Source organism: Hyla sarda, unplaced genomic scaffold (assembly GCF_029499605.1).
Source record: "Hyla sarda isolate aHylSar1 unplaced genomic scaffold, aHylSar1.hap1 scaffold_667, whole genome shotgun sequence".
Classification (NCBI taxonomy): domain Eukaryota; kingdom Metazoa; phylum Chordata; class Amphibia; order Anura; family Hylidae; genus Hyla; species Hyla sarda.
Genome location: NW_026610683.1, coordinates 66,010 through 93,695, shown reverse-complemented (window position 1 = coordinate 93,695; position 27,686 = coordinate 66,010). Strand labels below are relative to the sequence as shown.

Below are 27,686 nucleotides of genomic sequence, written 5' to 3'. Positions count from 1 at the left end.
AACAAAGACCGGGAAAGTTACAGGAAGTGGAGTGCCATGAGGACAAGGCACATTCCTCATGATATTTGCACACTCCCTAAATGGTAGAACATCCCCTAGCAGGGGGTGGGAACTTATGTTAATGACAAAGGTGATATAAGCTTGAACGATTTGAAATAAAGCCCAGTGGACAGCACACAGAACGCTAAAGCACAATGGCTCTGTCTGATTTATTTCTCTATGCTTCGGTATATACATTCTGTACAAGAACGATAAGTTAATCTACCACACTATCAGAACTTCTGGGTATTTTGGACCTTATGGACTTTAGGAAGGTGATACCTTTTTGCTGGTCTAGGTGTATCAGGGACCAGCCTCTCTGCGTTTTTTTTTAGATAAAATGCCTGCAGTAACTTTGTTATGTAAAAATGTTTTTAAATCACCTAATATTTTCTGTGTAGGATCTTTAGCCAGTGGAGTATATGTGTGCACGTCACTAAGTTGCCTTTCAGCTTCTTTATTGTACATTTCTTTATACATTAAGATGACACTGCCCCCTTTATCTGCCCTAATCACAATTAGATCATTCCTTTGTTTTAGATCATTTAGTGCTATCTGTTCTTGGGATGTAATAGTAGGATGATTACTTTTATATATTATAGACTTGACATCTTTCAGTACTGCATTTTTAAACAGATCTAAGTGGCCTCCTGGTTGAATATGGGGGGGGGGGGGGTTAAAGTTAGACTTTTTGCCTTTTTTGAAATTCTGGACATCTACTGCTGTATTCTGCAATTGGTTGTCAGGATCCGGGTACTGTGAGGATACTGGTGGTGGATCCTCTGTGTCAGTGGGGTGATGACGTGGGCCGTACCAGGGGAACGGAGTCTAAGGGGTTACTGGTATTTACCAGAGCCCGCCGCAAAGCGGGATGGACTTGCTGGGCAGGTAACCCCCAGGTCGTTCCACCCGATAGCGACTCAACCCCGACTGACGGCTGAGATAGGCGCGGTACAAGGGATTAGGCAAGAGCAAGGTCGGACGTAGCAGAAGGTCACGGCAGGCAGCAAGGATTGTAGTCAGGGGCAATGGCAGGAGGTCTGGAACACTGGCTTGGGACATAGAAGGAACGCTTTCACTGACACAATGGCAACAAGATCCGGCAATACAGGGAAGGGGAAGTGAGGTAATATAGACCAAGGCACAGGTGAAGTTACTAATTTGGGCCAGGCGCCAATCAGCGGCGGACTAGCCCTTTAAATCGCAGAGAGCCGGCATGCGCGCGCCGGGACTGGAGAAACGGGGAACAGGTCGGGTAAGCAGGCTGGGATGCGAACCACGAGCGGGCGCATCCCCGCTAGAGACACTAGCGCAGCGCTCCCGGTCAGCGGGTCTGACCGGGACGCTGCGAGCAGGTAAATGCTGCGAGCGCTCCGGGGAGGAGCGGGGACCCGGAGCGCTCGGCGTAACAGTACCCCCCCCCCTTGGGTCTCTCCCTCTTTTTGGAACCCGAGAACTTGTGAATGAGGTCTTTGTCGAGAATGTTATCCTCAGGTTCCCACGACCTCTCCTCAGGACCGCAATTCTTCTAATCTACGAGAATTTTTTTTTTACCTCTGACCGTCTTAAAAGCAAGAATTTCTTTAACAGAGAAGACATCGGAGGAGCCGGAGACAGGAGCTGGAGCGACAACCTTGGGAGAGAAGCGGTTAAGGACAAGCGGTTTAAGGGGAGAAACATGAAAAGCGTTAGGAATACAGAGAGAAGGGGGAAGAAGGAGTTTGTAGGAGACAGGATTGATTTGACTCTTGATTTTAAAGGGTCCAAGATAACGTGGTCCCAGTTTATAACTGGGGACACGGAAGCGGATATACTTGGCGGAGAGCCACACTTTGTCTCCAGGAGCAAAGACAGGAGGAGTTCTTCTCTTTTTGTCGGCATGCTTCTTCATCCGGGATGAGGCCAATAGAAGGGATTTTTGAGTTTTCTTCCAGATGGTGGAGAAGTCTCGGGTAACTTCATCAACAGCAGGCAATCCAGAAGAAGTGGGAGTGGGGAGAGGGGGCAGAGGGTGACGGCCGTACACCACAAAGAACCGGGATTTGACGGAGGATTCAGAGTCCTTGAAATTGTACGAGAATTCAGCCCAGGGTAGAAGATCGGCCCAATCGTCCTGGCGGGAGGAAACAAAATGTCGCAAATAGTCACCAAGGATCTGATTAACTCTCTCTACTTGCCCATTGGATTGGGGATGATAGGAGGACGAGAAATTTAATTAGATTTTTAGTTGATTACAGAGAGCTCTCCAAAATTTCGATACAAATTGAACGCCTCTATCCGAGACGATATGCGTGGGAAGCCCGTGAAGGCGAAAAATGTGCACAAAAAATTGCTTCGCCAACTGTGGCGCTGAAGGAAGGTCTGGAAGTGGAATAAAATGTGCCATCTTGGAGAAACGATCAACGACCACCCAGATGACTGTGTTGCCATGGGATAAAGGCAGATCCGTTATGAAATCCATGGCAATCTGAGACCATGGTAGCTCAGGAACAGGCAGAGGATGGAGGAGACCGGCAGGCTTCTGGCGAGGAGTCTTGTCCCGGGCACAAACTGTACAAGCCCGAACGAAATCAGCGACATCTGCTTCCAGGGTAGGCCACCAATATAAACGAGAGATGAGTTGGATGGACTTCTTGACGCCAGCATGGCCAGCGAGGTGCGAGGAATGTCCCCACCTGAGGCGTGGAGGGATGAAAGTCTTTCCAGGAGGTGTTTGTCTGATAGAAGATGGAGAAGAGGAGATCAGACACTCTGGAGGATCAATGTGTTGCAGGGGGGCTTCCGATTCGGAAGCATCAGAGGAACGAGAGAGGGCGTCAGCCCTGATGTTTTTGTCAGCAGGGCGAAAATGAATCTTGACGTTAAAACGGGCAAAAAACAACGACCACCTAGCCTGGCGTGGGTTCAGCCGTTGGGCAGACTGGAGATACGAGAGATTCTTGTGATCCGTGTAGATGACAATCGGGTATTTGGAACCCTCCAGCAGGTGCCTCCATTCTTCGAGGGCTAGTTTAATGGCCAGAAGTTCACGATCACCAATGGAGTAATTTTTTTCCGCCGGAGAGAAGGTCTTAGAAAAGAAACCACAAGTAATGTTATTTCCAGTAGAGTTTTTTTGTAGAAGTACAGCTCCGGCTCCAACCGAGGAGGCGTCTACCTCCAGTGAGAAGGTTTTGATGGATCAGGTCTGGAGAGTACGGGAGCAGAAGCAAAGGCAGTTTTGAGACGGTTGAATGCCTCGTCCGCTTGAGGAGGCCAGGACTAAGGGTTGGCATTCTTCTTGGTTAGGGCCACAATCGGAGCCACAATGGTGGAAAAATGCGGAATAAACTGTCGGTAGTAATTGGCAAACCCCAAGAAGCGTTGGATAGCTCGGAGTCCAGAGGGGCGTGGCCAATCTAAAACGGCTGACAGTTTGTCTGGGTCCATTTGAAGTCCCTGGCCAGAGACTAGATAACCTAGAAAGGGAAGAGATTGGCATTCAAAGAGACATTTCTCCATCTTGGCATATAATTGATTGTCATGGAGTCTCTGGAGCACTAGGCGGACATGGCGGCGGTGTTCTTCGAGGCTAGAAGAAAAAATCAAAATGTCGTCCAGGTAGACCACAACACAGGTATGTAACAAATCCCAAAGTATTTCATTCACGAAGTCCTGGAAGACAGCGGGGGCGTTGCAGAGCCCAAAGGGCATAACCAGATATTCAAAATGTCCGTCTCTGGTATTAAATGCAGTCTTTCACTCATCCCCTTTCCTGATGCGGATGAGATTATATGCGCCTCTTAAGTCCAATTTGGTGAAGATGTTAGCGCCACGAAGGCGGTCAAAGAGTTCCGAGATAAGAGGCAGGGGATAGCGTTTTTTTATAGTGATCTTATTTAAACCGCGGTAATCGATGCAAGGCCGTAAGGAACCGTCTTTTTTTGAGACAAAGAAGAACCCCGCTCCGGCAGGGGATGAAGACTTGCGGATGAATCCCCTCTTTAAATTTTCTTGGATGTAGTCTGACATGGCTTGAGTCTCAGGAGCAGAAAGCGGGTAGATCCTGCCCCGGGGTGGAGTAGTACCAGGAAGGAGATCAATAGGACAGTCATAAGGCCTGTGAGGAGGCAAAGTCTCTTAATCTCCCCGGTGGTCCAGTAAAGGGTAGGGGAATGGCGTTGGAGCCAAGGCAGGCCGAGGAGAATTTCAGAAGTGCAGTTAGAGAGGACCAGAAATTCAATCTTTTCGTGATGGGGTCCAATACACATTAACAGGGGTTCTGTGCGATAACGCACAGTACAGTCCAATTTTTCTCCATTAACTGAAGCGATATAGAGAGGTCTGGCGAGACTGGTCATTGGGATGTTGAACCTGTTAACGAAAGAGGCCAAAATAAAATTTCCTGCAGAGCCTGAATCCAAGAAGGCCACAGCTGAGAAGGAGGAGTTAGCAGAAGAAGAAATCCGCACAGGCACAGTAAGACGTGGAGAAACAGAGTTCACACCTAGAGCTGTCTCACCTTTGTGCGGAATCGGAGTGTGTCTTTCCTGACGCGGAGGACGGATAGGACAATCCTTCAGGAAGTGTTCGGTACTGGCACAGTACAGGCATAGGTTCTCATTGCGGCGGCGAGTCCTCTCTTGTAGGGTCGGGCGAGACCGGTCTACTTGCATAGCCTCCACAGCAGAAGGCACAGGAACAGATTGCAGTGGACCTGAGAAGAGAGGAGCCGGGGAGAGAAATCGCCTGGTGCAAACAAAGTCCATATCCTGACGGAGCTCCTGGCGTCTTTCAGAAAAACGCATGTCAATGCGGGTGGCCAAATGGATAAGTTCATGCAGATTGGCAGGAATTTCTCATCCTTGATGTTACTGGATAGGCCTTTTTTGAAGCTCGCGCAGAGGGCCTCTTTGTTCCAAGATAATTCAGAGCCGAGGGTACGAAATTGGATGGCGTATTCGCCCACAGAAGAATTTCCTTGGACAAGGTTCAGCAAGGCAGTTTCGGCAGAAGAGGCTCGGGCTGGTTCCTCGAAGACACTACGAACCTCAGCGAAGGACTGAACAGTGGCAGTGACAGGATCATTGTGGTCCCAGAGCGGTGTGGCCCATGACAAGGCCTTCCCAGACAGGAGACTAACCACGAAAGCCACCTTTGACCGTTCAGTGGGAAATTGGTCCGACATCCTCTCCAAATGCAAGGAACATTGCTAGAGAAAACCACGGCATTGTTTAGAGTCCCCATCAAATTTGTCCGGCAGGGACAAGCAGAGGCTGGAAGCGGCCACTCGCTGCGGAGGAAGTGCAGGAGCTGGCGGAGGAGATGGTTGCTGTAGCAGTGGTAAAAGCTGTTGCAGTCAGTTGAGACAGCTGATGTCCTTGTTGCGCTGTTACGACTGCTGGGCGACCACCGTGGTAAGGTCAGCGACAACTGGCAGCGGGACCTCAGCGGGATCCATGGCCGGATCTACTGTCAGGATCCGGGTACTGTGAGGATACTGGTGGTGGATCCTCTGTGTCAGTGGGGTGATGACGTGGGCCGTACCAGGGGAACGGAGTCTAAGGGGTTACTGGTATTCACCAGAGCCCGCCGCAAAGCGGGATGGACTTGCTGCGGCAGGTAACCCCCAGGTCGTTCCACCTGTTAGCGACTCAACCCCGACTGACGGCTGAGATAGGCGCGGTACAAGGGATTAGGCAAGAGCAAGGTCGGACGTAGCAGAAGGTCACGGCAGGCACCAAGGATCGTAGTCAGGGGCAACGGCAGGAGGTCTGGAACACTGGCTTGGGACATACAGAGGAACGCTTTCACTCTCACAATGGCAACAAGATCCGGCAATACAGGGAAGGGGAAGTGAGGTAATATAGACCAAGGCACAGGTGAAGTTACTAATTTGGGCCAGGCGCCAATCAGCGGCGCACTGGCCCTTTAAATCGCAGAGAGCCGGCGCACGCGCGCCCTAGGGAGCAGGGCCGCGCGCGCCGGGACTGGACAAATGGGGAACAGGTCGGGTAAGCAGGCTGGGATGCAAACCGCGAGCGGGCGCGTCCCGCATCCCCGCTAGAGACACTAGCGCAGCGCTCCCGGTCAGCGGGTCTGACCGGGACGCTGCGAGCAGGTAAACGCTGCAAGCGCTCCGGGGAGGAGCGGGGACCCGGAGCGCTCGGCATAACATTGGTCACTAAATTCTGAGGCCATAAAGCCTATGACTTCCTTTTCTAACTCTGAACATTCTACTGGAAAACATCCTAGTTCACCAATAGACGCGGGGGTATCTCCTTCACATAACTCTTGCTGATAAGGTGCTTTATGAACAAAAAACTTGTGCAAATTAATGTCTCTGATGGATCTTGCTAAATCTATTTCGAACTGTACAGGGTCAAAGTTCTCAGTCAATCCGAAATTTAGTCCTCTAGATAATAATGATATGGTAGCGTCAGTGAGGCGTTCTTGGGTTAAATTTAGGACATTAGATTTTAATCCTGTCGTCTCCACGGGGTGATCTTACTTTTCTTCTGTTCTTTTGACGATCTTTCTTCTGCTCCTCCTGGTATGTTTTTTCCTAAAGGGACATCTGTAGTCTTAGGGTTCTGTTCTCCTTGAATCGTTGAAGATGCGTTTTCTCTGCGGTATTCAGGTTTGGTTTTAAAGGCATAGGATGACGTTTTCTTAGGGTACTGTTTGGAAGTTTGTGTAGTAGATTTGTGTAGTCCCTCTTGTCTCTCATATATTTATCTCTCTTCTTAATTTTCGTTTCTTCCTGGAGAGACACTAGTTTTGGCTGCAATTTTTCATAAAACAGACTAGTCTATTTCGATGTGGCTTTTTTGGTGTATTCACTCTTAACTTTATTCAGTTCTTTTGTCACTCTGTCATGTTCTATTCTGTTTCTTGTCAGGACTATCTGTAAAAGATTTTTCGCATGGTCATGATGTGCCTGTTTCCAGATTTCTATAAACACTGGGTCGTCCTGATATTGAGCCGGTATCTTGTATGATCGCAGACCTCTTGGGATCCGGTCACACTGGACATAAGACTGGAGCAAATTTACTGTCCAGAATAGCAAGATTTCTTTTTCGGACAGATTAGTGATTTTATATTCAAGTGCTTTAGTGCTCATAATTTCAAAATCTTGTTTGGCATTACACTCCGTGAAATATCCTCCTGCGTCCTCTCTCCCCGTGAGTAGTGCAGTCTCCATAGAAGCAATAATCCCTTCCACGTCCGTATTTTGCGGCTTTTGTTCAGACATATCCGCGTGCTCTGATCTCCCAAAAAGAACAAATGCAATGGACAATAAAAGATGTGGGGTCGGCACTGCTAAGTCTGATCTAGGACTCTACTGTGGTGGGGTGCTCGGACTGCTGTATTGAACCTCGGTGGTGCTCTGACTTCAAACAATAATCCATATAACGTGTAGAAAGATGAAAATGTCGGCGACTCACCGATGCTGGTTCGTATTAATTTTCTTTATTCAACATACTCACAAACATGGGGAGAGAGACGTACAGGGGAACAGCTGACTGGCAACGGGACCGTTTCACATGGTATACATGCTTCTTCTGGCCTCAACTGGATACAAAACACGTGACTACATATACAGGTAGGTACTAAGTGCTCAACCTATCACCTGAGAATACGTGTGAAGTGACGGAGTAGGTAGGCGGCAACTATACTTAGTAATAGCCAACCTAGCCCTTGAGAATAAAGCTGTTCTCCTGTACGTCGTCTCCCTCCCCATGTTTGTATGTTGAATAAAGAAGATTAATACAAACCAGCATCGGTGAGTCGCCGACATTGGCCCTCATTTACTATTCTAAACCCGACTTGTTTTGTCAGGTTTTTTTGGCGCATCTTTGTCTGCGACATGTCGCAGACATCGTGCACCAGTCTGCGACACAATGCAACATTTTTTCCCGACGGACCCGATGTGGATTCTCCCAAACCCGAAAAAGGGGTGTAACCCGACCTTTTTGAGCTTTCCCACGTATTTATAAAGGTTTCCAACCCGAATTTGTTGAATTGTTGTGGATTTTTTCCCTACAACTCAGAGGAGTTGGAAACCAAAACCAACAAAACCCACGTGCGACAAACAGGATGCGACATAATAATAAATACCAGGGGAAAAAAGCGGTCGGTTAAAAAAGCAAGATAGACTTACAACCCGATTTTCTAAGTAAATGAGGGCCATTTTCATATTTCTACACGTTATATAGATTATTGTTTGAAGTCAGAGCACCGCAGAGGTTCAATACAGCAGTCCGAGCACCCCACCACAGTAGAGTCCTAGATCAGACTTAGCAGTGCCGACCCCACATCTTTTACTTATTGTCCATGAGATCTGTAACTTCTCGGTATTCCTGTAAAGTCTTATCTATATAAGAAAATGTGCAGATTCTTTGACATTTCAGAAGAAAGTTTATAACTTTCGATTTTGTTCGATATTCTGGTGATTTAACATCTTATTATTGCTGCTGTAAATTGTTTGATTTTAATTATGAAGCGTCGTATTCTCCTGTTTTAATATGAAATCTCTTGTTACAGAATTGAGTTTGCGTGAGATGTAAATTACGATGTAAACGGTGGTGGGTGCACGATAGGGTCACTTGAGAAAGGGGGCGTGTCCTCCAAAACGTCAGAAGTGTCCGGCAACTACTCACCTGTCTACCCCTTCGTGAGAGGAAGGAAGATCAGCTCTGTGATGCCCGAGAAAGGGTGAAGCTTATTCGGTTAGCTGAACAAGGACTGTCGGACGTATCTAGTGAGCACTCGGGGTGATCAAACTTTTTGTATCTATTGATTAATATGAAATTGATGATCTGCAGATCGATTTTTGTACCATGAATATTTGAATACTACAGAAAAAGCATTAAGAAAATCTATTTAATTGTCAAGTGTGATTTATACTTATTACTGGTTGCCATTGGAGCTGGAGTGGAGCCTCCATATTTAACAAACTTATACCCGAGTGCATTTCAAGGTTTAACTCTTTGTTTGTTTCATGGACTTTTATGAGTAATGAGTCCAGATCTAAATCCCATTGATCACCTGTGGAGAGATCTTAAAATTGCTGTTGGGAAAAGGCACCTTCCAATAAGAGAGACCAGGAGCAGTTTGTAAAGGAAGAGTGGTCCAACATTCCGGCTGAGAGGTGTAAGAAGCTTATTGATGGTTATAGGAAGAGTGCTCCAACATTCCGGCTGAGAGGTGTAAGAAGCTTATTGATGGTTATAGGAAGACACTGATTTCAGTAATTTTTCCAAAGGGTGCAACCAAATATTAAGTTAAAGGGGTACTCCGCTGCTCAGCATTTGGAACAAACTGTTCTGAATGCTTGAGCCATCGCTGGGAGCTTGTGACGTCAGTTTGTCCAAATGCTGAGCAGGGGAGTACCTCTTTAAGGGTGCCAATAATTGTGTCCAGCCCATTTTTGGAGTTTGGTGACATTATGTCCAATTTGCTCTTTTCCTCCTTTTTTTGGTTTAGTTCCAATACACACAAAGGGAATAAACATGTGTATAGCAAATCCTGTGTTACTGCAATATATATATATACAGAGGAGAGGAGATCTATATATATATATATATATATACAGAGGAGAGGAGATCTATATATATATATATATATATATATATATATATATATATATATACACAAAGGGAATAAACATGTGTATAGCAAAACCTGTGTTACTGCAATATACATATATATACAGAGGAGAGGAGATCTATATATATACAGAGGAGAGGAGATCTATATATATATATACAGAGGAGAGGAGATCTATATATATATATACAGAGGAGAGGAGATCTATATATATATAATATATATATATATACATACATACACAAAGGGAATAAACCTGTGTTACTGCAATCCTTTCCTGTGAGGAATACTTCATTTTATAGAAACATTTCAGGGGGGACAACATTTACCGCCATGACTGTATTGCTCGATATGACTCATAACTGGAACGTTTTACTTTCAATTTATTGTCTTTTTTAAATGTGAACAAAAAGCCTATAAAAATGATTCCAGATTCTTAGGGGAAGATTCTCAAAAACGACTGTAATTTCTGTTCCAGCGATATTATTCACACCATTTTGTGCTGCTTTGAAAATATAAAAATATGTGAAAATTTATTTTTGCGCCACTATATTTTTTTTTTGCGCCAAAACATTTTTTTTGTTGCAGACAAATTTTACATCCCAGAAAATTCTGGGGGAAAAATCTCACAAAATATTCCATTGTTACTAGCACCCAGACAAGCGATAACTATATAAATAAAACATTTCTGAGCTTAAATGTGAGCGCAGGTGCAGTGACCAAGAAAAAAAAAGTCACATTTATTTTTTATAAAATGTTTCAATAATAATTTGTTATAAAATAATTACTTAAATAACACCCCCCCCCCCCCCCCCCCCAAAAAAAAATAAAAAAAATAAACTACAACCATTTCTGTGATTTATAAAGCTGGTGTGAAATGTTTTATGTAAAATGGACTCATGTAAAGCAGACAATATACGTGGACACGCCCACTTTTACAAAACTGACATGAACAGTGTAAACTGCGGCACAAAGCCGATCAATACTTTTCGCGCCAACTTTTTGTGGTGCACAATTCTTTGAGAATCTCCTTCTTAGTGTAGATGTGAGTTGTGAAGATCACAACTATAAAACACTTCACATGGGGTGTCCTCACCTGTCCACCCCCTACTGACCTGTCCACATCCTTACCTGTCCACCACCTACTCACCTTTCCACATCCTCACCTGTCCACCACCTCCTTACCTGTCCACCACCTACTGACCACCACCTACTGACCTGTTCACATCCTCACCTGTCCACCACCTACTCACCTGTCCACATCCTGACCTGTCCACCACCTACTGACCTGTCCACCACCTACTCACCTGTCCACCACCTCCTTACCTGTCCACCACCTACTCACCTGTCCACCACCTTCTTACCTGTCCACCGCCTACTGACCTGTCCACCGCCTACTGACCTGTCCACCGCCTCCTTACCTGTCCACCACCTACTGACCTGTCCACCGCCTACTGACCTGTCCACCGCCTCCTTACCTGTCCACCACCTACTGACCTGTCCACCGCCTACTGACCTGTCCACCGCCTCCTTACCTGTCCACCACCTACTGACCTGTCCACCACCTACTGACCTGTCCACCACCTACTGACCTGTCCACCGCCTACTGACCTGTCCACTACCTACTGACCTGTCCACCGCCTCCTGACCTGTCCACCACCTACTGACCTGTCCACATCTTCACCTGTCCACCACCTACTGACCTGTCCACATCCTCACCTGTCCACCGCCTCCTTACCTGTCCACCACCTACTGACCTGTCCACATCCTTACCTATCCACCAGCTACTGACCTGTCCACATCCTCACCTGTCCACCACCTACTGACCTGTCCACATCCTCACCTGTCCAGCACCTACTGACCTGTCCACCACCTCCTCACTTATCTACCATGTCTCACTTGTCCATTACATCCTCACTTCTCTATTACGTCATTTGTCCACCATGTCCTCACCTGTCCACCACGTCCTCACTTGTCTATTACGTTTTCACTTGTCCATTACGTCCTCACTTGTCCATAACTTCCTCACTTGTCTACCACGTCCTCACTTGTCTACCACGTCCTCACTTGTCTACCACGTCCTCACTTGTCCACTACGTCCTCACTTGTCTACCACGTCCTCACTTGTCTACCACGTCCTCACTTGTCCACTATGTCCTCACTTGTCTACCACGTCCTCACTTGTCTACCACGTCCTCACTTGTCTACCACGTCCTCACTTGTCTACCACGTCCTCACTTGTCTACCACGTCCTCACTTGTCCACTACGTCCTCACTTGTCCATTACATCCTCACTTGTCTATAACGTCTTCACTTGTCCATTACGTCCTAACATGTCTACCACGTCCTCACTTGTCTACCACGTCCTCACTTGTCCATAACTTCCTCACTTGTCCATAACGTCCTCACTTGTCTACCACGTCCTCACTTGTCTACCACGTCCTCACTTGTCTATTACGTCCTCACTTGTCTACCACGTCCTCACTTGTCTACCACGTCCTCACTTGTCTACTACGTCCTCACTTGTCTACCACGTCCTCACTTGTCTACCACGTCCTCACTTGTCTATTAGGTCCTCACTTGTCCATTACATCCTCACTTGTCCATTACGTCCTCACATGTCCATTACGTCCTCACATGTCCATTACGTCCTCACATGTCTACCACGTCCTCACTTGTTTATTACGTCTTCACTTGTCTATTACGTCTTCACTTGTCCACCATGTCCTCACCTGTCCACCACGTCCTCACTTGTCTACCACGTCCTCACTTGTCCATTACATCCTCACTTATCTATAACGTCTTCACTTGTCCATTACGTCCTCACTTGTCCATTATGTCCTCACTTGTCTACCACGTCCTCACTTGTCCATTACATCCTTACTTGTCTATAACGTCTTCACTTGTCCATTACGTCCTCACTTGTCTATTACGTCCTCACTCGTCTACCACGTCCTCACTTTTCTATTAGGTCCTCACCTGTCTATTAGGTCCTCACCTGTCTATTACGTCCTCACTTGTCTATTAAGCCCTCACCTGTCTACCCTGTCCTCACCTTTCTATTACGTCCTCGCGTATTACATCCTAACTTGTCTATTACGTCCCCACCTGTCTATTACGTCCTCACTTGTCTATTCTGTCCTCACCTGTCTACCACGTCCTCACCTGTCTATTACGTCCTTTGGCTTATCTCTTAATACAGTAGTAAGTGAGGTTTATGGAGACGATTTGGCGTCACAGCCCGGCAGGTAAACACAAATCTCTTTTTTTTTTTCTTTTATCCAGAATACTTTTCCTCCATGGATCCTGCTCTCAGTTCCCCTAAACCCCTTAGGTAACTTTATTTTGGGTGTGTGGTAGATTCTGGCTAATTCCACACAAAATCAATATCCTTTTGGTTATTTAACCCATTGGGTTCTTTACAGACAATCTTTCTTTAGACTTTCAATTGGTCAAAACAAGAAAGTGATTTCCTCTCAATGACTTCCAAGTAAATCATTTTCCCCATCAAAATGGCTTCTCTCCTTTGTGATTTTTCTCATGTTTAAGAAGAAATGATTTGTCCTTAAAACATTTCCCACATTCAGAACATAAAAATGGCTTCTCTCCTGTGTGAATTCTCTGATGTTTAACACAATATGAACACTGAAGTGTGGGCACTCCTTTGTGAATTCTCTTATGATTAACAAGACTGTGTTTTTCTTTAAAACATTTCCCACATTCTGTGCATGCAAATGGCTTCTCCCCTGTGTGAATTCTCTGATGAACCTGGAGATAAGTGCTGGTTGTAAAACGTTTCCCACATTCTGAACATAAATACGGCTTCTCTCCTGTGTGACTTCTCTCATGTCTAGAAAGATTAGATTTATCTGTGAAACATTTCCCACATTCTGAACATGAATATGGTCTCTCCCCTGTGTGACTTCTCTCATGTTGATTAAGACCTGATTTAAGGATAAAACATTTCCCACATTCTGAACATGAATACGGTTTCTCTCCTTTGTGAATTTTTTTGTGTGTAGAAAGACTTGAATTTCTTGTAAACTCTTTCCCACATTCATCACAACGAAATCTTTTCCCCCCTTTCTGATCTGTCCTTGTGGTAACAATGTGCGGTTGGTCAGGGGGATTATTATATAATAGATCTGGATGGACATTAGGGGTAAGGATGTCTTCTCCTGAGGATCGCTCCATGATCTCTCCATCTTCTCCTGAGGAGCGCTCCATGATCTCTCCATCTTCTCCTGAGAAGTGCTCCATGATCTCTCCATCTTCTTCTTTATAATTCATCGATAACATGACGTTACTGGGATTTTCTGTGAGGGTTAAAATGGAATTTGTTATTTTTTTTCTTTTCAAACAAAAAAGGGAAATTCATAACTTTTTTATTTGGCTATAAACACACAAAGTTTATTTGCGGTTTGTGAAGCCAGAGATGGATCCTATTCAGGACCATGCACCAGCCCCTTCACAACACCCCCGGCCCCCACCCCATGGATCCCTCGTGAAGGAGACAACCATCCTTATATTTCCTAGTTTTTTAAATCTTGACTTTGGCTCCAAAAACTGCAACTGAGACAAATGGGAAGTCTGAACCCAGTTTTAGCTCTGAATGGCCCAGAAATATGTATTAATATCCAAATCCAGGATTGTGGCCAACACTTACCCACTTTTATTCATACCCCCAGACTTAAGCCCGTCCTCTGCCGACATATTTGACCCCTTGGGCCTCTCAATAATGGGGGCTCATCATGGCCGCAGTCTAGATAACGTATATGAGACAAGGCCCCACCTCAGAGGACTATCTCACATACGGTCATTCATAACCTGTATTCCATTCCCAAAATTTATCGTAAGTCACCTAAAATTAAAGGGAAACTGAGAGATGGATGAACCCACCGACCTGACTACCCGGGCGGTTAGTGCCGGTGATCCTGAGTAAAATTATGTCTTCCTACCCCCAAACAGCCGTTCCCAAGACATAGCACAATCTTCCAATTAGCAAATGAGCTCTTAACTGAACTAGAGGTGGAGCTGAAGACTATCTGTACCTCTGAAGCCATCCCCTGGGTCCCATTGGTCCTGCCCCACTCATCAATATTCATCTCAAGCTTCTTGATGGCGGTGTCTATGGATCAGCAACAAAAATGCCTACAAGCTAGGACATGAAGAGCGACATGGTAATTTTGTGTATTCAGGGGTGAACATAATTCACTATATAAATGCACCCAGAGAGATGAAGAGCTGATACATTATCTCTCCAAGAATAGTCTGAGTCCCAGAGTCTTCTGTTGTATCGTTGTTGTATTGAGACGTTACCCAATAAGCTGTGTGCACGTCCCAGAAGAGAAGATGCTTAACATATATCGTCTGTCCCCCCTATACATATATAGTCTGCCCGTCCATACATATATCGTCCGCCCCCCCTATACACATATCGTCTGTCCCCCCCTATACATATATAGGTTGACAGACTACTGTGGACATAAATAAAAGGCCTGGGCCGCAGTCACGTGGAAGCCGAGGTTGCTACAATGGAGTAGGAGTTGTTGTGTATTTCCTTGTATGAATGTGAAGCTCACAGAGGGATTAAGGGCCTGATGAGGTACATGGGGGAATTACCCTAACAAGAGCGATGCGGCGCAGGTCTTCGGGCTCCTTCTCCTGAGCGGTGGCAGTCTAAGCTCTGAGACCCAGACGGATGAAAACTTTTGACAAGTCCCTGTGATAGGCCAATCTGTCCCTGCGATAGGCCAATCTGAGAAGGGGGCCCGTGATGACTATCTGAGAAGGGGGCCCGTGATGACTATCTGAGAAGGGGGTCCGTGATGACTATCCTCTGGGGGAGTGGATTATGGGGAGTAGCTGATGGTTACCCCAGAGGTGAAGACCTGATGTCATCCGTAAGAGACTAGAACCCCATAACTGGAACGGTCATTGAGGTCGGGGTGAGGCGCTGTAGATGGGGCACTGTCAGACATCTTCGAATATCGGAGACATAATTCCCAGGGACTTAGACGTAGGCTTCTGTGAACAGAGGAGGACACCGTAACCCTGCTCGTAGGGTGTAGGGAAGGGGTTGGAGTAGGGAGTTGCTGCCAAGAACTAACTAGATGCCAATCAGAAGAGGAGCCGGATTCCGTGGACCTTGGATGTGGACATCGGAGGAGGGAGCTGCAGACCCAGAGTTTTATTCTGAGGACTTGGATCTGTTTCTCCTGCTGGGGGCTGGAGACGGGGGCAGGAGACTGGGGCTGAAGACGACGGGGGCTGGAGAAACTGGTCACAGTAGCCAGACACCGGTCAGAATGGGAACAGGGGACGGTGGATGGGGACAGGGGGCGTTGGACGGGGGATGGGGACAGGGAGCGGTGGATAGGGACAGGGGGGCAGGGGATGGGGACATCTGACGGCCATCACTATACCGCCATGTCCTGGGACCTCACATTACCTCACTATACCGCCACTTCCTGTGACCTCACATTACCGCCATGTCCTGGAACCTCACATTACCTCGATATACCACCATGTCCTGTGACCTTACATTACCTAACTATAACGCCATGTCCTGTAACCTTACATTACCTCACTACACATTACCTCACTATACCGCCACGTCATGTGACCTCACATTACCTCACCATACCGCCATGTCCTGTGACCTTACATTACCTCACTATACCACCACGTCCTGTGACCTTACATTACATGACCATGCCTCTTTACTGGACGACCCCGACCTGATGACTGGACGACCGCGACCTGAAGACTTTCCCTGCCTCCACAACTCTATTTATCCCAGGGTGATAAAACATCTATAGGGGCAGAATAAATCATTTACCGGTCCTTTCTTCCAGATGATTCACCATAGAGATTAATAAAACAGAATTGACAAACGGGCTAAAAAAAAGCCAAATAACAAGACATTAATGCAGAAGTTACCTAGATGGCAGACATAACATATATAACCCAGGAGACCAACCAGTTATGTCTATTAGGGAAGGACCTTTATCTTCCAACGTGTTTCTCCTGTCTGATATCATACAGGTTCATCAGGGAATATAAAACAGGAATAGAATGATCATAGATTCAGATTGACAGGAGTCCTTACGTCCACCAATAGGGTACAATTCGACATAGAACAAGACACTTAACTGGTAAGATGAGAACCAAGATTATTCAACCGTCACATGACCCCAGTTTCCTCAATGAGATCATGTGACCCAGATATTGATTCCATCATATCGAGCCTAGTGTTATACTGATAAAATCCAGAAGACAACTGCAGATATACATAACAACCATCACTATAGACAGAGAGAAGACAACTGCAGATCTACAGCACGACCATCACTATAGACAGAGAGAAGACAACTGCAGATATACATCACGACCATCACTATAGACAGAGAGAAGACAACTGCAGATATACATCACGACCATCACTAATGACAGAGAGAAGACAACTGCAGATCTACATCACGACCATCACTATAGACAGAGAGAAGACAACTGCAGATCTACATCACGACCATCACTATAGACAGAGAGAAGACAACTGCAGATCTACATCACAATCATCACTATAGACAGAGAGAAGACAACTGCAGATCTACATCACGACCATCACTATAGACAGAGAGAAGACAACTGCAGATCTACATCACGACCATCACTATAGACAGAGAGAAGACAACTGCAGATATACATCACGACCATCACTAATGACAGAGAGAAGACAACTGCAGATCTCTCTGTCTATAGTGATGGTCGTGATGTATATCTGCAGTTGTCTTCTCTCTGTCATTAGTGATGGTCGTGATGTATATCTGCAGTTGTCTTCTCTCTGTCTATAGTGATGGTCGTGATGTAGATCTGCAGTTGTCTTCTCTCTGTCTATAGTGATGGTCGTGATGTAGATCTGCAGTTGTCTTCTCTCTGTCATTAGTGATGGTCGTGATGTATATCTGCAGTTGTCTTCTCTCTGTCTATAGTGATGGTCGTGATGTAGATCTGCAGTTGTCTTCTCTCTGTCTATAGTGATGGTCGTGATGTATATCTGCAGTTGTCTTCTCTCTGTCTATAGTGATGGTCGTGATGTAGATCTGCAGTTGTCTTCTCTCTGTCATTAGTGATGGTCGTGATGTAGATCTGCAGTTGTCTTCTCTCTGTCTATAGTGATGGTCGTGATGTAGATCTGCAGTTGTCTTCTCTCTGTCTATAGTGATGGTCGTGATGTATATCTGCAGTTGTCTTCTCTCTGTCTATAGTGATGGTCGTGATGTAGATCTGCAGTTGTCTTCTCTCTGTCTATAGTGATGGTCGTGATGTAGATCTGCAGTTGTCTTCTCTCTGTCATTAGTGATGGTCGTGATGTAGATCTGCAGTTGTCTTCTCTCTGTCTATAGTGATGGTCGTGATGTAGAAGACAACTGCAGATCTACATCACGACCATCACTAATGACAGAGAGAAGACAACTGCAGATCTACATCACGACCATCACTATAGACAGAGAGAAGACAACTGCAGATATACATCACAATCATCACTATAGACAGAGAGAAGACAACTGCAGATCTACATCACGACCATCACTATAGACAGAGAGAAGACAACTGCGGATATACATCACGACCATCACTAATGACAGAGAGAAGACAACTGCAGATATACATCACGACCATCACTATAGACAGAGAGAAGACAACTGCAGATCTACATCACGACCATCACTATAGACAGAGAGAAGACAACTGCAGATCTACATCACGACCATCACTATAGACAGAGAGAAGACAACTGCAGATCTACATCACGACCATCACTATAGACAGAGAGAAGACAACTGCAGATATACATCACGACCATCACTATAGACAGAGAGAAGACAACTGCAGATATACATCACAACCATCACTATAGACAGAGATGATTTCAATCCCTCGGGGTAGGACCGCCCCCCCCACCTGTACGTTCAACCTTTTCCTATCTCACAGGTCTCTTAATGCCTCCGATTCCTTCCCCTCCAGTATGTGACATCAGGTGGAGATTTGGATGTATTGTCCAGTTATCTCAGGACGTTCGGAGGTGCAATAGACAAACAAGGAGAGCGCTCCTAGTGTGATAGCGTAATGTAAAAGCAAAGATAATAGACAAGAGAACTTGCTCACCAAGTCTAGTTGTACTGCGACCAAGTACAACTATGGTGAAGGCGTGAAGTGACCCTGCAACGGGCGAAGAGCGGCAGCTGCTCCTGGACACACAGGCGAAGAAATTAAGCGGATCCCTCCAGGGAACAAACCAGGATAGAGGCAGCGCACAGGACTTCAAAGGTAAAATGGTTTATTTACCCGGCATGCAACGCGTTTCGCTGGATAACCAGCTTCATCAGGCATCAGATGCCTGATGAAGCTGGTTATCCAGCGAAATGCGTTGCATGCCGGGTAAATAAACCATTTTACCTTTGAAGTCCTGTGGGCTGCCTCTATCCTGGTTTGTTCCCTGGAGGGATCCGCTTAATTTGTTCGGAGGTGCAGTCCTTGGGTGATGGGTGGTGGGGAGCAGCTGCCGGAAGTTTTCTATAGACTATTTCCTGAATGTTGTGTTGGTCAAGAACAATGAGGCCAAGATCTCAGTACAGTCGGTGAATACAACTTCTTGTCATCAATCACATGTCTGAGGCGGCCTCCTCCAACATAAGCTTATACTAACAAGCATACACCTTAGACTAACGTCAGCCAAACTGTGACATCTCTGTGTATTATCCCTGTACTGTGACGTCACTGCGTATTATCCCTGTACTGTGACGTCACTGTGTGTATTATCCCTGTACTGTGACGTCACTGTGTATTATCCCTGTACTGTGACGTCACTGTGTATTATCCCTGTACTGTGACGTCACTGTGTATTATCCCTGTACTGTGACGTCACTGTGTATTATCCCTGTACTGTGACGTCACTGTGTGTATTATCCCTGTACTGTGACGTCACTGTGTGTATTATCCCTGTACTGTGACGTCACTGTGTGTATTATCCCTGTACTGTGACGTCACTGTGTGTATTATCCCTGTACTGTGACGTCACTGTGTGTATTATCCCTGTACTGTGATGTCACTGTGTGTATTATCCCTGTACTGTGACGTCACTGTGTGTATTATCCCTGTACTGTGACATCACTGTGTGTATTATCCCTGTACTGTGACATCACTGTGTGTATTATCCCTGTACTGTGACATCACTGTGTGTATTATCCCTGTACTGTGACATCACTGTGTGTATTATCCCTGTACTCTGACATCACTGTGTGTATTATCCCTGTACTGTGACATCACTGTGTGTATTATCCCTGTACTGTGACATCACTGTGTATTATCCCTGTACTGTGACATCACTGTGTGTATTATCCCTGTACTGTGACATCACTGTGTGTATTATCCCTGTACTGTGACATCACTGTGTGTATTATCCCTGTACTGTGACATCACTGTGTATATTATCCATGTACTGTGACATCACTGTGTATTATCTCTGTACTGTGACATCACTGTGTATTATCCCTGTACTGTGACATCACTGTGTATTATCCCTGTACTGTGACATCACTGTGTATTATCCCTGTACTGTGACATCATTGTGTGTATTATCCCTGTACTGTGACATCACTGTGTATTATCCCTGTACTGTGACATCACTGTGTGTATTATCCCTGTACTGTGACATCACTGTATATTATCCCTGTACTAAGACATCACTGTGTGTATCATCCCTGTACTGTGACATCACTGTGTGTATTATCCATGTACTGTGACATCACTGTGTGTATTATCCCTGTACTGTGACATCACTGTGTGTATTATCCATGTACTGTGACATCACTGTGTGTATTATCCCTGTACTGTGACATCACTGTGTGTATTATCCATGTACTGTGACATCACTGTGTGTATTATCCCTGTACTGTGACATCACTGTGTATTATCCATGTACTGTGACATCACTGTGTGTATTATCCCTGTACTGTGACATCTCTATGCATATTTTCCGTCTACAGCATATGCTGTATTCATTTCCTATCTGCTCCTCTGTCTGTGACATTGCTCAGCACAAGGCAGCATGCTGTGACTACACCTCATTCACCTTAAATGTCCCAATAAAGCTATACATATGTATGTGTGTATATCACAGGGAGATGGTGATGTGGCCAGTAGGGGATGTCAGAGGTGGTAAGATCACTAAGGGGGCGGGGCTACACATCTACCTGTCATGAGAGAGGAGGAGCTGCTAAGACAACATCAACACAACACAAACAACAACACTGCTTCCTGTCAGGAAAGAGAGAGGAGTCAGGGGGCTGGAGACAACACTGACAATGAGAAGACTACAAAACTCCCTGCCAGGGGTGAATCACACAAAAACACACTGAAGCCAGTACAGTTAGTGATAACATTATATTATTAAGTTATATGTTTATATTTAAGTATATATATTGGGGCGATTGTTTTATTCAAATACAAGTTTCTGATCCCAGAATACCCCTTTGAGTTACACATTAGAAGGCATCAGGTCCTACAATGGAGACCACACCTGCCACGTTTCCCACCATCTGAACATTAACATGGCATTTCCCCTGTGTGCAATCTCTGATGTTTAACAAGACCAGATTTCTGGGTAAAACACTTCCCACACTCAGTACATGTAAAAGGCCTTTCCCCTGTGTGAGTTCGTAGATGTTCCACAAGACTAGATTTATGGGTTAAACATTTTCCACATTCTGGACACGAATGTGGCTTCTCTCCGTTGTGTATTCGAAGATGTTCTACTACACTTGATTTCTGACTAAAACATTTTGCGCATTTAGGACATGAGAACGTTTTTTCTCCGGTGTGAGTTCTCAGATGTTCCACCAGAGCAGATTTATGGGTAAAACATTTTTCACATTCTGAACAGGAAAACGGCCTCTCCCCTGTGTGAGTTCTCTGGTGTCTCTCGAGAGGACCTTTAACCATAAAGCGTTTCCCGCATTCCGAACATGCATATGGCTTCTCTCCCGTGTGACCTCTCTGATGTTTGAGAAGACCCGATTTCTGCCTAAAGCATTTGCTGCAATCTGAACACGAGTATGGCTTCTCTCCTGTGTGACTTCGTAAATGTTCCATAATATTGGATTTTTGACTAAAACATTTCCCACATTCGGGACATGAATATGGCTTCTCCCCTGTGTGACTGCTCTCATGTCTCTCCAGATGGTGTTTGAGCTTAAACCACTTCCCACATTCCTGGCATGAGAACGGTTTCTCTTGTGTGTGTGTTTTCTGATGTCCAACAAGATGAGATTTTCTTGTGAAAGATTTCCCACATTCTGAACATGAATATGGCCTTTCATCTACATGAATTCTGTTGTGCATGGAAAGGTAAGATTTCTTTTTAAAACGTTTACCACATTCTGAACATGCAAACATTGTCTCTGGTCTATGTCCAGTTGTTTTTTGGCCAATCCTTGATACCTTATTTTCTGTTCCAGAATTAGGAGGTAGGACATGAGGTCTATGAGATCCTCTTGTCTTGTCTTCATTGGGAGACAAGAGAAGTCTATTAGAACCTCTTGTCACATCTTTATCTGGATGTAGGAGATGTCTATCAGATCCTATAGACATGTCTTCATGTGGAGATAGGAGGAGATGTCTATGAGATGCTCTCGTCACGTCTTCATCTGGAGGTAGGAGGAGATGGCTATCAGATCCTCTTGTCACGTCTTCATCTGTAGACAGATGTCTATGAGATCCTCTTGTCCCATCTTTATCTGTAGATAGGAGGAGATGAGGTCTATGAGATCCTGTTGTCACGTCTTCATCTGGAGGTAGCAGATGTCTATGAGATCCTCTTGTCACGTCTTCATCTGGAGGTAGGAGATGTCTATGAGATCCTCTTGTCACCTCTTCATCTGGAGGTAGGAGGAGATGTCTATTAGATCCTTTTATCATGTTTTCATCTGCAGGTAGGAGATGTCTATGAGATCCTCTTGTCACATCTTCATCTGGAGATATGAGGAGATGTCTATGAGATCCTGTTGTCTGGTCTTTATCTGTAGAGAGGAGGAGATGAGGTCTATGAGATCCTTTTGTCACATCTTCATCTGGCGGTAGGAGATGTCTATGAGATCCTCCCGTCACCTCTTCATCTGGAGGTAGGAGGAGATGTCTATTAGATCCTTTTGTCATGTCTTCATCTGGAGGTAGTAGATGTCTATTAGATCCTCTTGTCACGTCTTCATCTGGAGGTAGGAGGAGATGTCTATGAGATCTTGTTATCTGGTTTTCATCTGTAGATAGGAGGAGATGAGATCTATGAGATCCTCTTGTCACGTCTTCATCTGTAGGTAAGAGGCGATGAGGTCTATGAGATCCTAGTGTCTGGTCTTTATCTGTAGATAGGAGGAAATGAGTTCTATAAGATCCTCTCGTCACGTCTTTATCTGAAAAAAGAAACAGGTTTCCCCCAAACACAATGGTCGTTTATCATTTCTATGTAAAAATTTATAAAACGAGTAAGAAACCTCAAAATCCAGTCACAACGCAACGAAGATTCTCACTGAAATAAAATGCGAATGAACTTGCAATATAAAAATAAGTAATAAATAAAATATAAGCTGTGTACCACATTAACCCCTAATGTCCGGGCCACAGACCCACACAAAGACTTGTTGTTTGATGTGGGCCCAGTTGTCCTTTGTAAGGACATCACATTTTTTACCCCAAAATTTATGGCTAAATAAAAAAAGAGACAATTATTTGTGGGGTGAAACTGAAAAACAAAACCCTCAATTTGTACAGTGATACCAAATAATATAGCTTTTATTTTATTACTTTCCCGACCTCTATAACTTTTGTTTTTCCGTATACCTGGCGGTATGAGGGTCATTGACCAAAAATATGCAAAACAATGTTTACATGTTTTCATTTATAAAATGGGAAACGGTTGGGAGGAACACTGATCAGTAACTTTGGTGATCTACTTGGCTGCCTAGGCAGTCTGCATTAAGAGATCATCAATGAGGTGGCACAGAGGTACGGAGAAGCCCTCCGGCCGCTACGTTGGCTGATTGGAACTGTCACCCTGTACTATGGAGGTCCTGATCAGACCCCCTGAAAGCCCCGGCATCTGTCATCCCTCAATTGGCACAGATCGTGGCACCTAAAGGGTAAATTACGGACATCGGTGTGATCTCTGATGTTACTCACTGGGGATGAAACAAGCGCAGCGATTGAGCTCCCATGTGTGAAGGGGTTAAACTGCACATACAAAGGTGCACAATGGGATCCCCATATCTTACAAACTGGTCTCTTCCAAGATAGAAAGGTTTGTGCCAAACCCAGCAACCCCGGCATGATTGGTGCTGAACCCAGCAACCCCGGCATGATTGGTGCTGAACCCAGCAACCCCGGCATGATTGGTGCTGAACCCAGCAACCCCGGCATGATTGGTGCTGAACCCAGCAACCCCGGCATGATTGGTGCTGAACCCAGCAACCCCGGCATGATTGGTGCTGAACCCAGCAACCCCGGCATGATTGGTGCTGAACCCAGCAACCCCGGCATGATTGGTGCTGAACCCAGCAACCCCGGCATGATTGGTGCTGAACCCAGCAACCCCGGCATGATTGGTGCTGAACCCAGCAACCCCGGCATGATTGGTGCTGAACCCAGCAACCCCGGCATGATTGGTGCTGAACCAAGCAACCTTGGCATGATTGGTGCTGAACCAAGCAACCCCGGCATGATTGGTGCTGAACCCAGCAACCCCGGCGTGATTGGTGCTGAACCCAGCAACCCCGGCATGATTGGTGCCGAACCCAGCAACCTTGGCAGGATTGGTGCTGAACCCAGCAACCCCGGCATGATTGGTGCCGAACCCAGCAACCCTGGCATGACTAGTGCTGAACCCAACGATTGGTGCCGAACCCACCAACCCCGGCATGACTGGTGCCGAACCCACCAATCCCAGTATGATTGGTGCCGAACAAAACAACCCTGGAAAACCGGACACCTGAGGGGCCACTCCCATCCATAAGAACTAACAGGGCACGAACAGGAGGGGTCTCCATGGGATGAGGTGGGTATCTATGTGGTGTCAGTCTCCCCCATTAGAAACAGAGCCATCATTTCCAGTAAACTCTAATTTATAAGGCAGAATAAAAATAACACCAGATTTACTAAAGTCTCTCACCGTTCACCAATGGGGGTTCATAGAGATCGATCACCAATGCACCGTCACCTCCCTGCAAAAATATTCACATTATAGGCAGGAATACTATATATCCTATATCCAGGAACGAAACAATGTGTCCTAAGAGGAGAAGGATCGACCTAAAGGGACCCCACAGGATCACCATTCACCAGGATCACCATTAGGAGACCACACAGGATCACCATTCACCAGGATCACCATTAGGAGACCACACAGGATCACCATTAGGAGACCACACAGGATCACTATTCACCAGGATCACCATTAGGAGACCACACAGGATCACTATTCACCAGGATCACCATAAGGAGACCACACAGGATCACCATACACCAGGATCACCATAAGGAGACCACACAGGATCACCATTCACCAGGATCACCATAAAGATACCACACAGGATCCCCATTCACCAGGATCACCATTAGGAGACCACACAGGATCACCATTCACCAGGATCACCATTAGGAGACCACACAGGATAACTATTCACCAGGATCACCATAAGGAGACCACACAGGATCACCATTCACCAGGATCACCATTAGGAGACCACACAGGATCACCATTAGGAGACCACACAGGATCACCATTAGGAGACCACACAGGATCACTATTCACCAGGATCACCATAAGGAGACCACACAGGATCACCATTCACCAGGATCTCCATTAGGAGACCACACAGGATCACCATTCACCAGGATTACCATTAGGAGACCCCACAGGATCACCATTCACCAGGATCACCATTAGGAGACCACACAGGATCACCATTCACCAGGATCACCATTAGGAGACCACACAGGATCACCATTCACCAGGATCACCATTAGGAGACCACACAGGATCACGATAAGGAGACCACACAGGATCACTATAAGGAGACCACACAGGATCACCATTAGGAGACCACACAGGATCACCATTTACCAGGATCCCCATAAGGAGACCACACAGGATCACCATTCAACAGGATCCCCATAAGGAGACCACACCGGATCACCATTCACCAGGATCACCATAAGGAGACCACACAGGATCACCATTCACCAGGATCCCCATTAGGAGACCACACAGGATCACCATTCACCAGGATCACCATAAGGAGACCACACAGGATCAGCATTCACCAGGATCACCATAAGGAGACCCCACAGGATCAGCATTCACCAGGATCGCCATAAGGAGACCACACAGGATCACCACTCACCAGGATCCCCATAAGGAGACCACCAGGATCACCAAAATAAGACCACACAGCATCAACATTCACCAGGATTAACATTCACCAGGATCACCATAAGGAGACCAGACAGGATCACCATACACCAGGATCACCATTAGGAGACCACACAGGATCACCATTCACCAGGATCACCATAAAGAGACCACACAGGATCACCATTCACCAGGATCACCATTAGGAGACCACACAGGATCACCATTCACCAGGATCACCATTAGGAGACCACAAAGGATCACCATTCACCAGGATCACCATTAGGAGACCATACAGGATCACCATTCACCAGGATCACCATTAGGAGACCACACAGGATCACCATTCACCAGGATCACAATTAGGAGACCACACAGGATCACCATACACCAGGATCACCATTAGGAGACCACACAGGATCACCATTCACCAGGATCACCATTAGGAGACCACACAGGATCACCATTCACCAGGATCACCATAAAGATACCACACAGGATCCCCATTCACCAGGATCACCATTAGGAGACCACACAGGATCACCATTCACCAGGATCACCATTAGGAGACCACACAGGATCACTATTCACCAGGATCACCATAAGGAGACCACACAGGATCACCATTCACCAGGATCACCATTAGGAGACCACACAGGATCACCATTAGGAGACCACACAGGATCACCATTCACCAGGATCACCATTAGGAGACCACACAGGATCACTATTCACCAGGATCACCATAAGGAGACCACACAGGATCACCATTCACCAGGATCTCCATTAGGAGACCACACAGGATCACCATTCACCAGGATTACCATTAGGAGACCCCACAGGATCACCATTCACCAGGATCACCATTAGGAGACCACACAGGATCACCATTCACCAGGATCACCATTAGGAGACCACACAGGATCACCATTCACCAGGATCACCATTAGGAGACCATACAGGATCACCATTCACCAGGATCACCATTAGGAGACCACACAGGATCACCATTCACCAGGATCACAATTAGGAGACCACACAGGATCACCATACACCAGGATCACCATTAGGAGACCACACAGGATCACCATTCACCAGGATCACCATTAGGAGACCACACAGGATCACTATTCACCAGGATCACCATTAGGAGACCACACAGGATCACTATTCACCAGGATCACCATAAGGAGACCACACAGGATCACCATACACCAGGATCACCATAAGGAGACCACACAGGATCACCATTCACCAGGATCACCATAAAGATACCACACAGGATCCCTATTCACCAGGATCACCATTAGGAGACCACACAGGATCACCATTCACCAGGATCACCATTAGGAGACCACACAGGATCACTATTCACCAGGATCACCATAAGGAGACCACACAGGATCACCATTCACCAGGATCACCATTAGGAGACCACACAGGATCACCATTAGGAGACCACACAGGATCACCATTAGGAGACCACACAGGATCACTATTCACCAGGATCACCATAAGGAGACCACACAGGATCACCATTCACCAGGATCTCCATTAGGAGACCACACAGGATCACCATTCACCAGGATTA

The 27,686-nt window shown here is 46.0% G+C and overlaps 2 protein-coding genes across 4 annotated transcripts in view; both read right to left on the bottom strand.

Moving 5' to 3' along the window:
• Positions 1-11,160: 11,160 nt before the first annotated feature.
• Positions 11,161-17,043, bottom strand: LOC130343137 (gastrula zinc finger protein XlCGF67.1-like). 2 transcript variants are annotated; one of them, XM_056554318.1, is made up of 2 exons: positions 16,573-17,043; positions 11,161-13,946 (listed from the first exon to the last, which is right to left on the bottom strand). In XM_056554318.1, the coding sequence occupies exon 2, from the start codon at positions 13,927-13,929 to the stop codon at positions 13,138-13,140; it is 792 nt and encodes a 263-aa protein (XP_056410293.1). In that variant the 5' UTR covers positions 13,930-13,946; positions 16,573-17,043; the 3' UTR covers positions 11,161-13,137. The 2 variants fall into 2 exon arrangements, with proteins under 2 accessions (XP_056410293.1, XP_056410294.1); XM_056554319.1 differs by lacking the exon at positions 16,573-17,043 and adding an exon at positions 14,682-14,862.
• Positions 17,044-20,790: 3,747 nt separating this feature from the next.
• Positions 20,791-27,686, bottom strand: part of LOC130343135 (oocyte zinc finger protein XlCOF7.1-like) — a 39,785-nt gene continuing 32,889 nt past the window's right edge. The window contains exons 7-8 of one of the 2 annotated variants that reach the window (XM_056554317.1): positions 24,854-24,905; positions 20,791-23,051 (exon numbers count right to left, since the gene is read on the bottom strand). In XM_056554317.1, coding sequence (XP_056410292.1) covers positions 21,241-23,051; positions 24,854-24,905 — 1,863 coding nt within the window. In that variant the 3' untranslated portion in view covers positions 20,791-21,240. The remainder of the gene's footprint in view (positions 23,052-24,853; positions 24,906-27,686) is intronic. The other variant, XM_056554316.1, reaches the window with a different exon arrangement.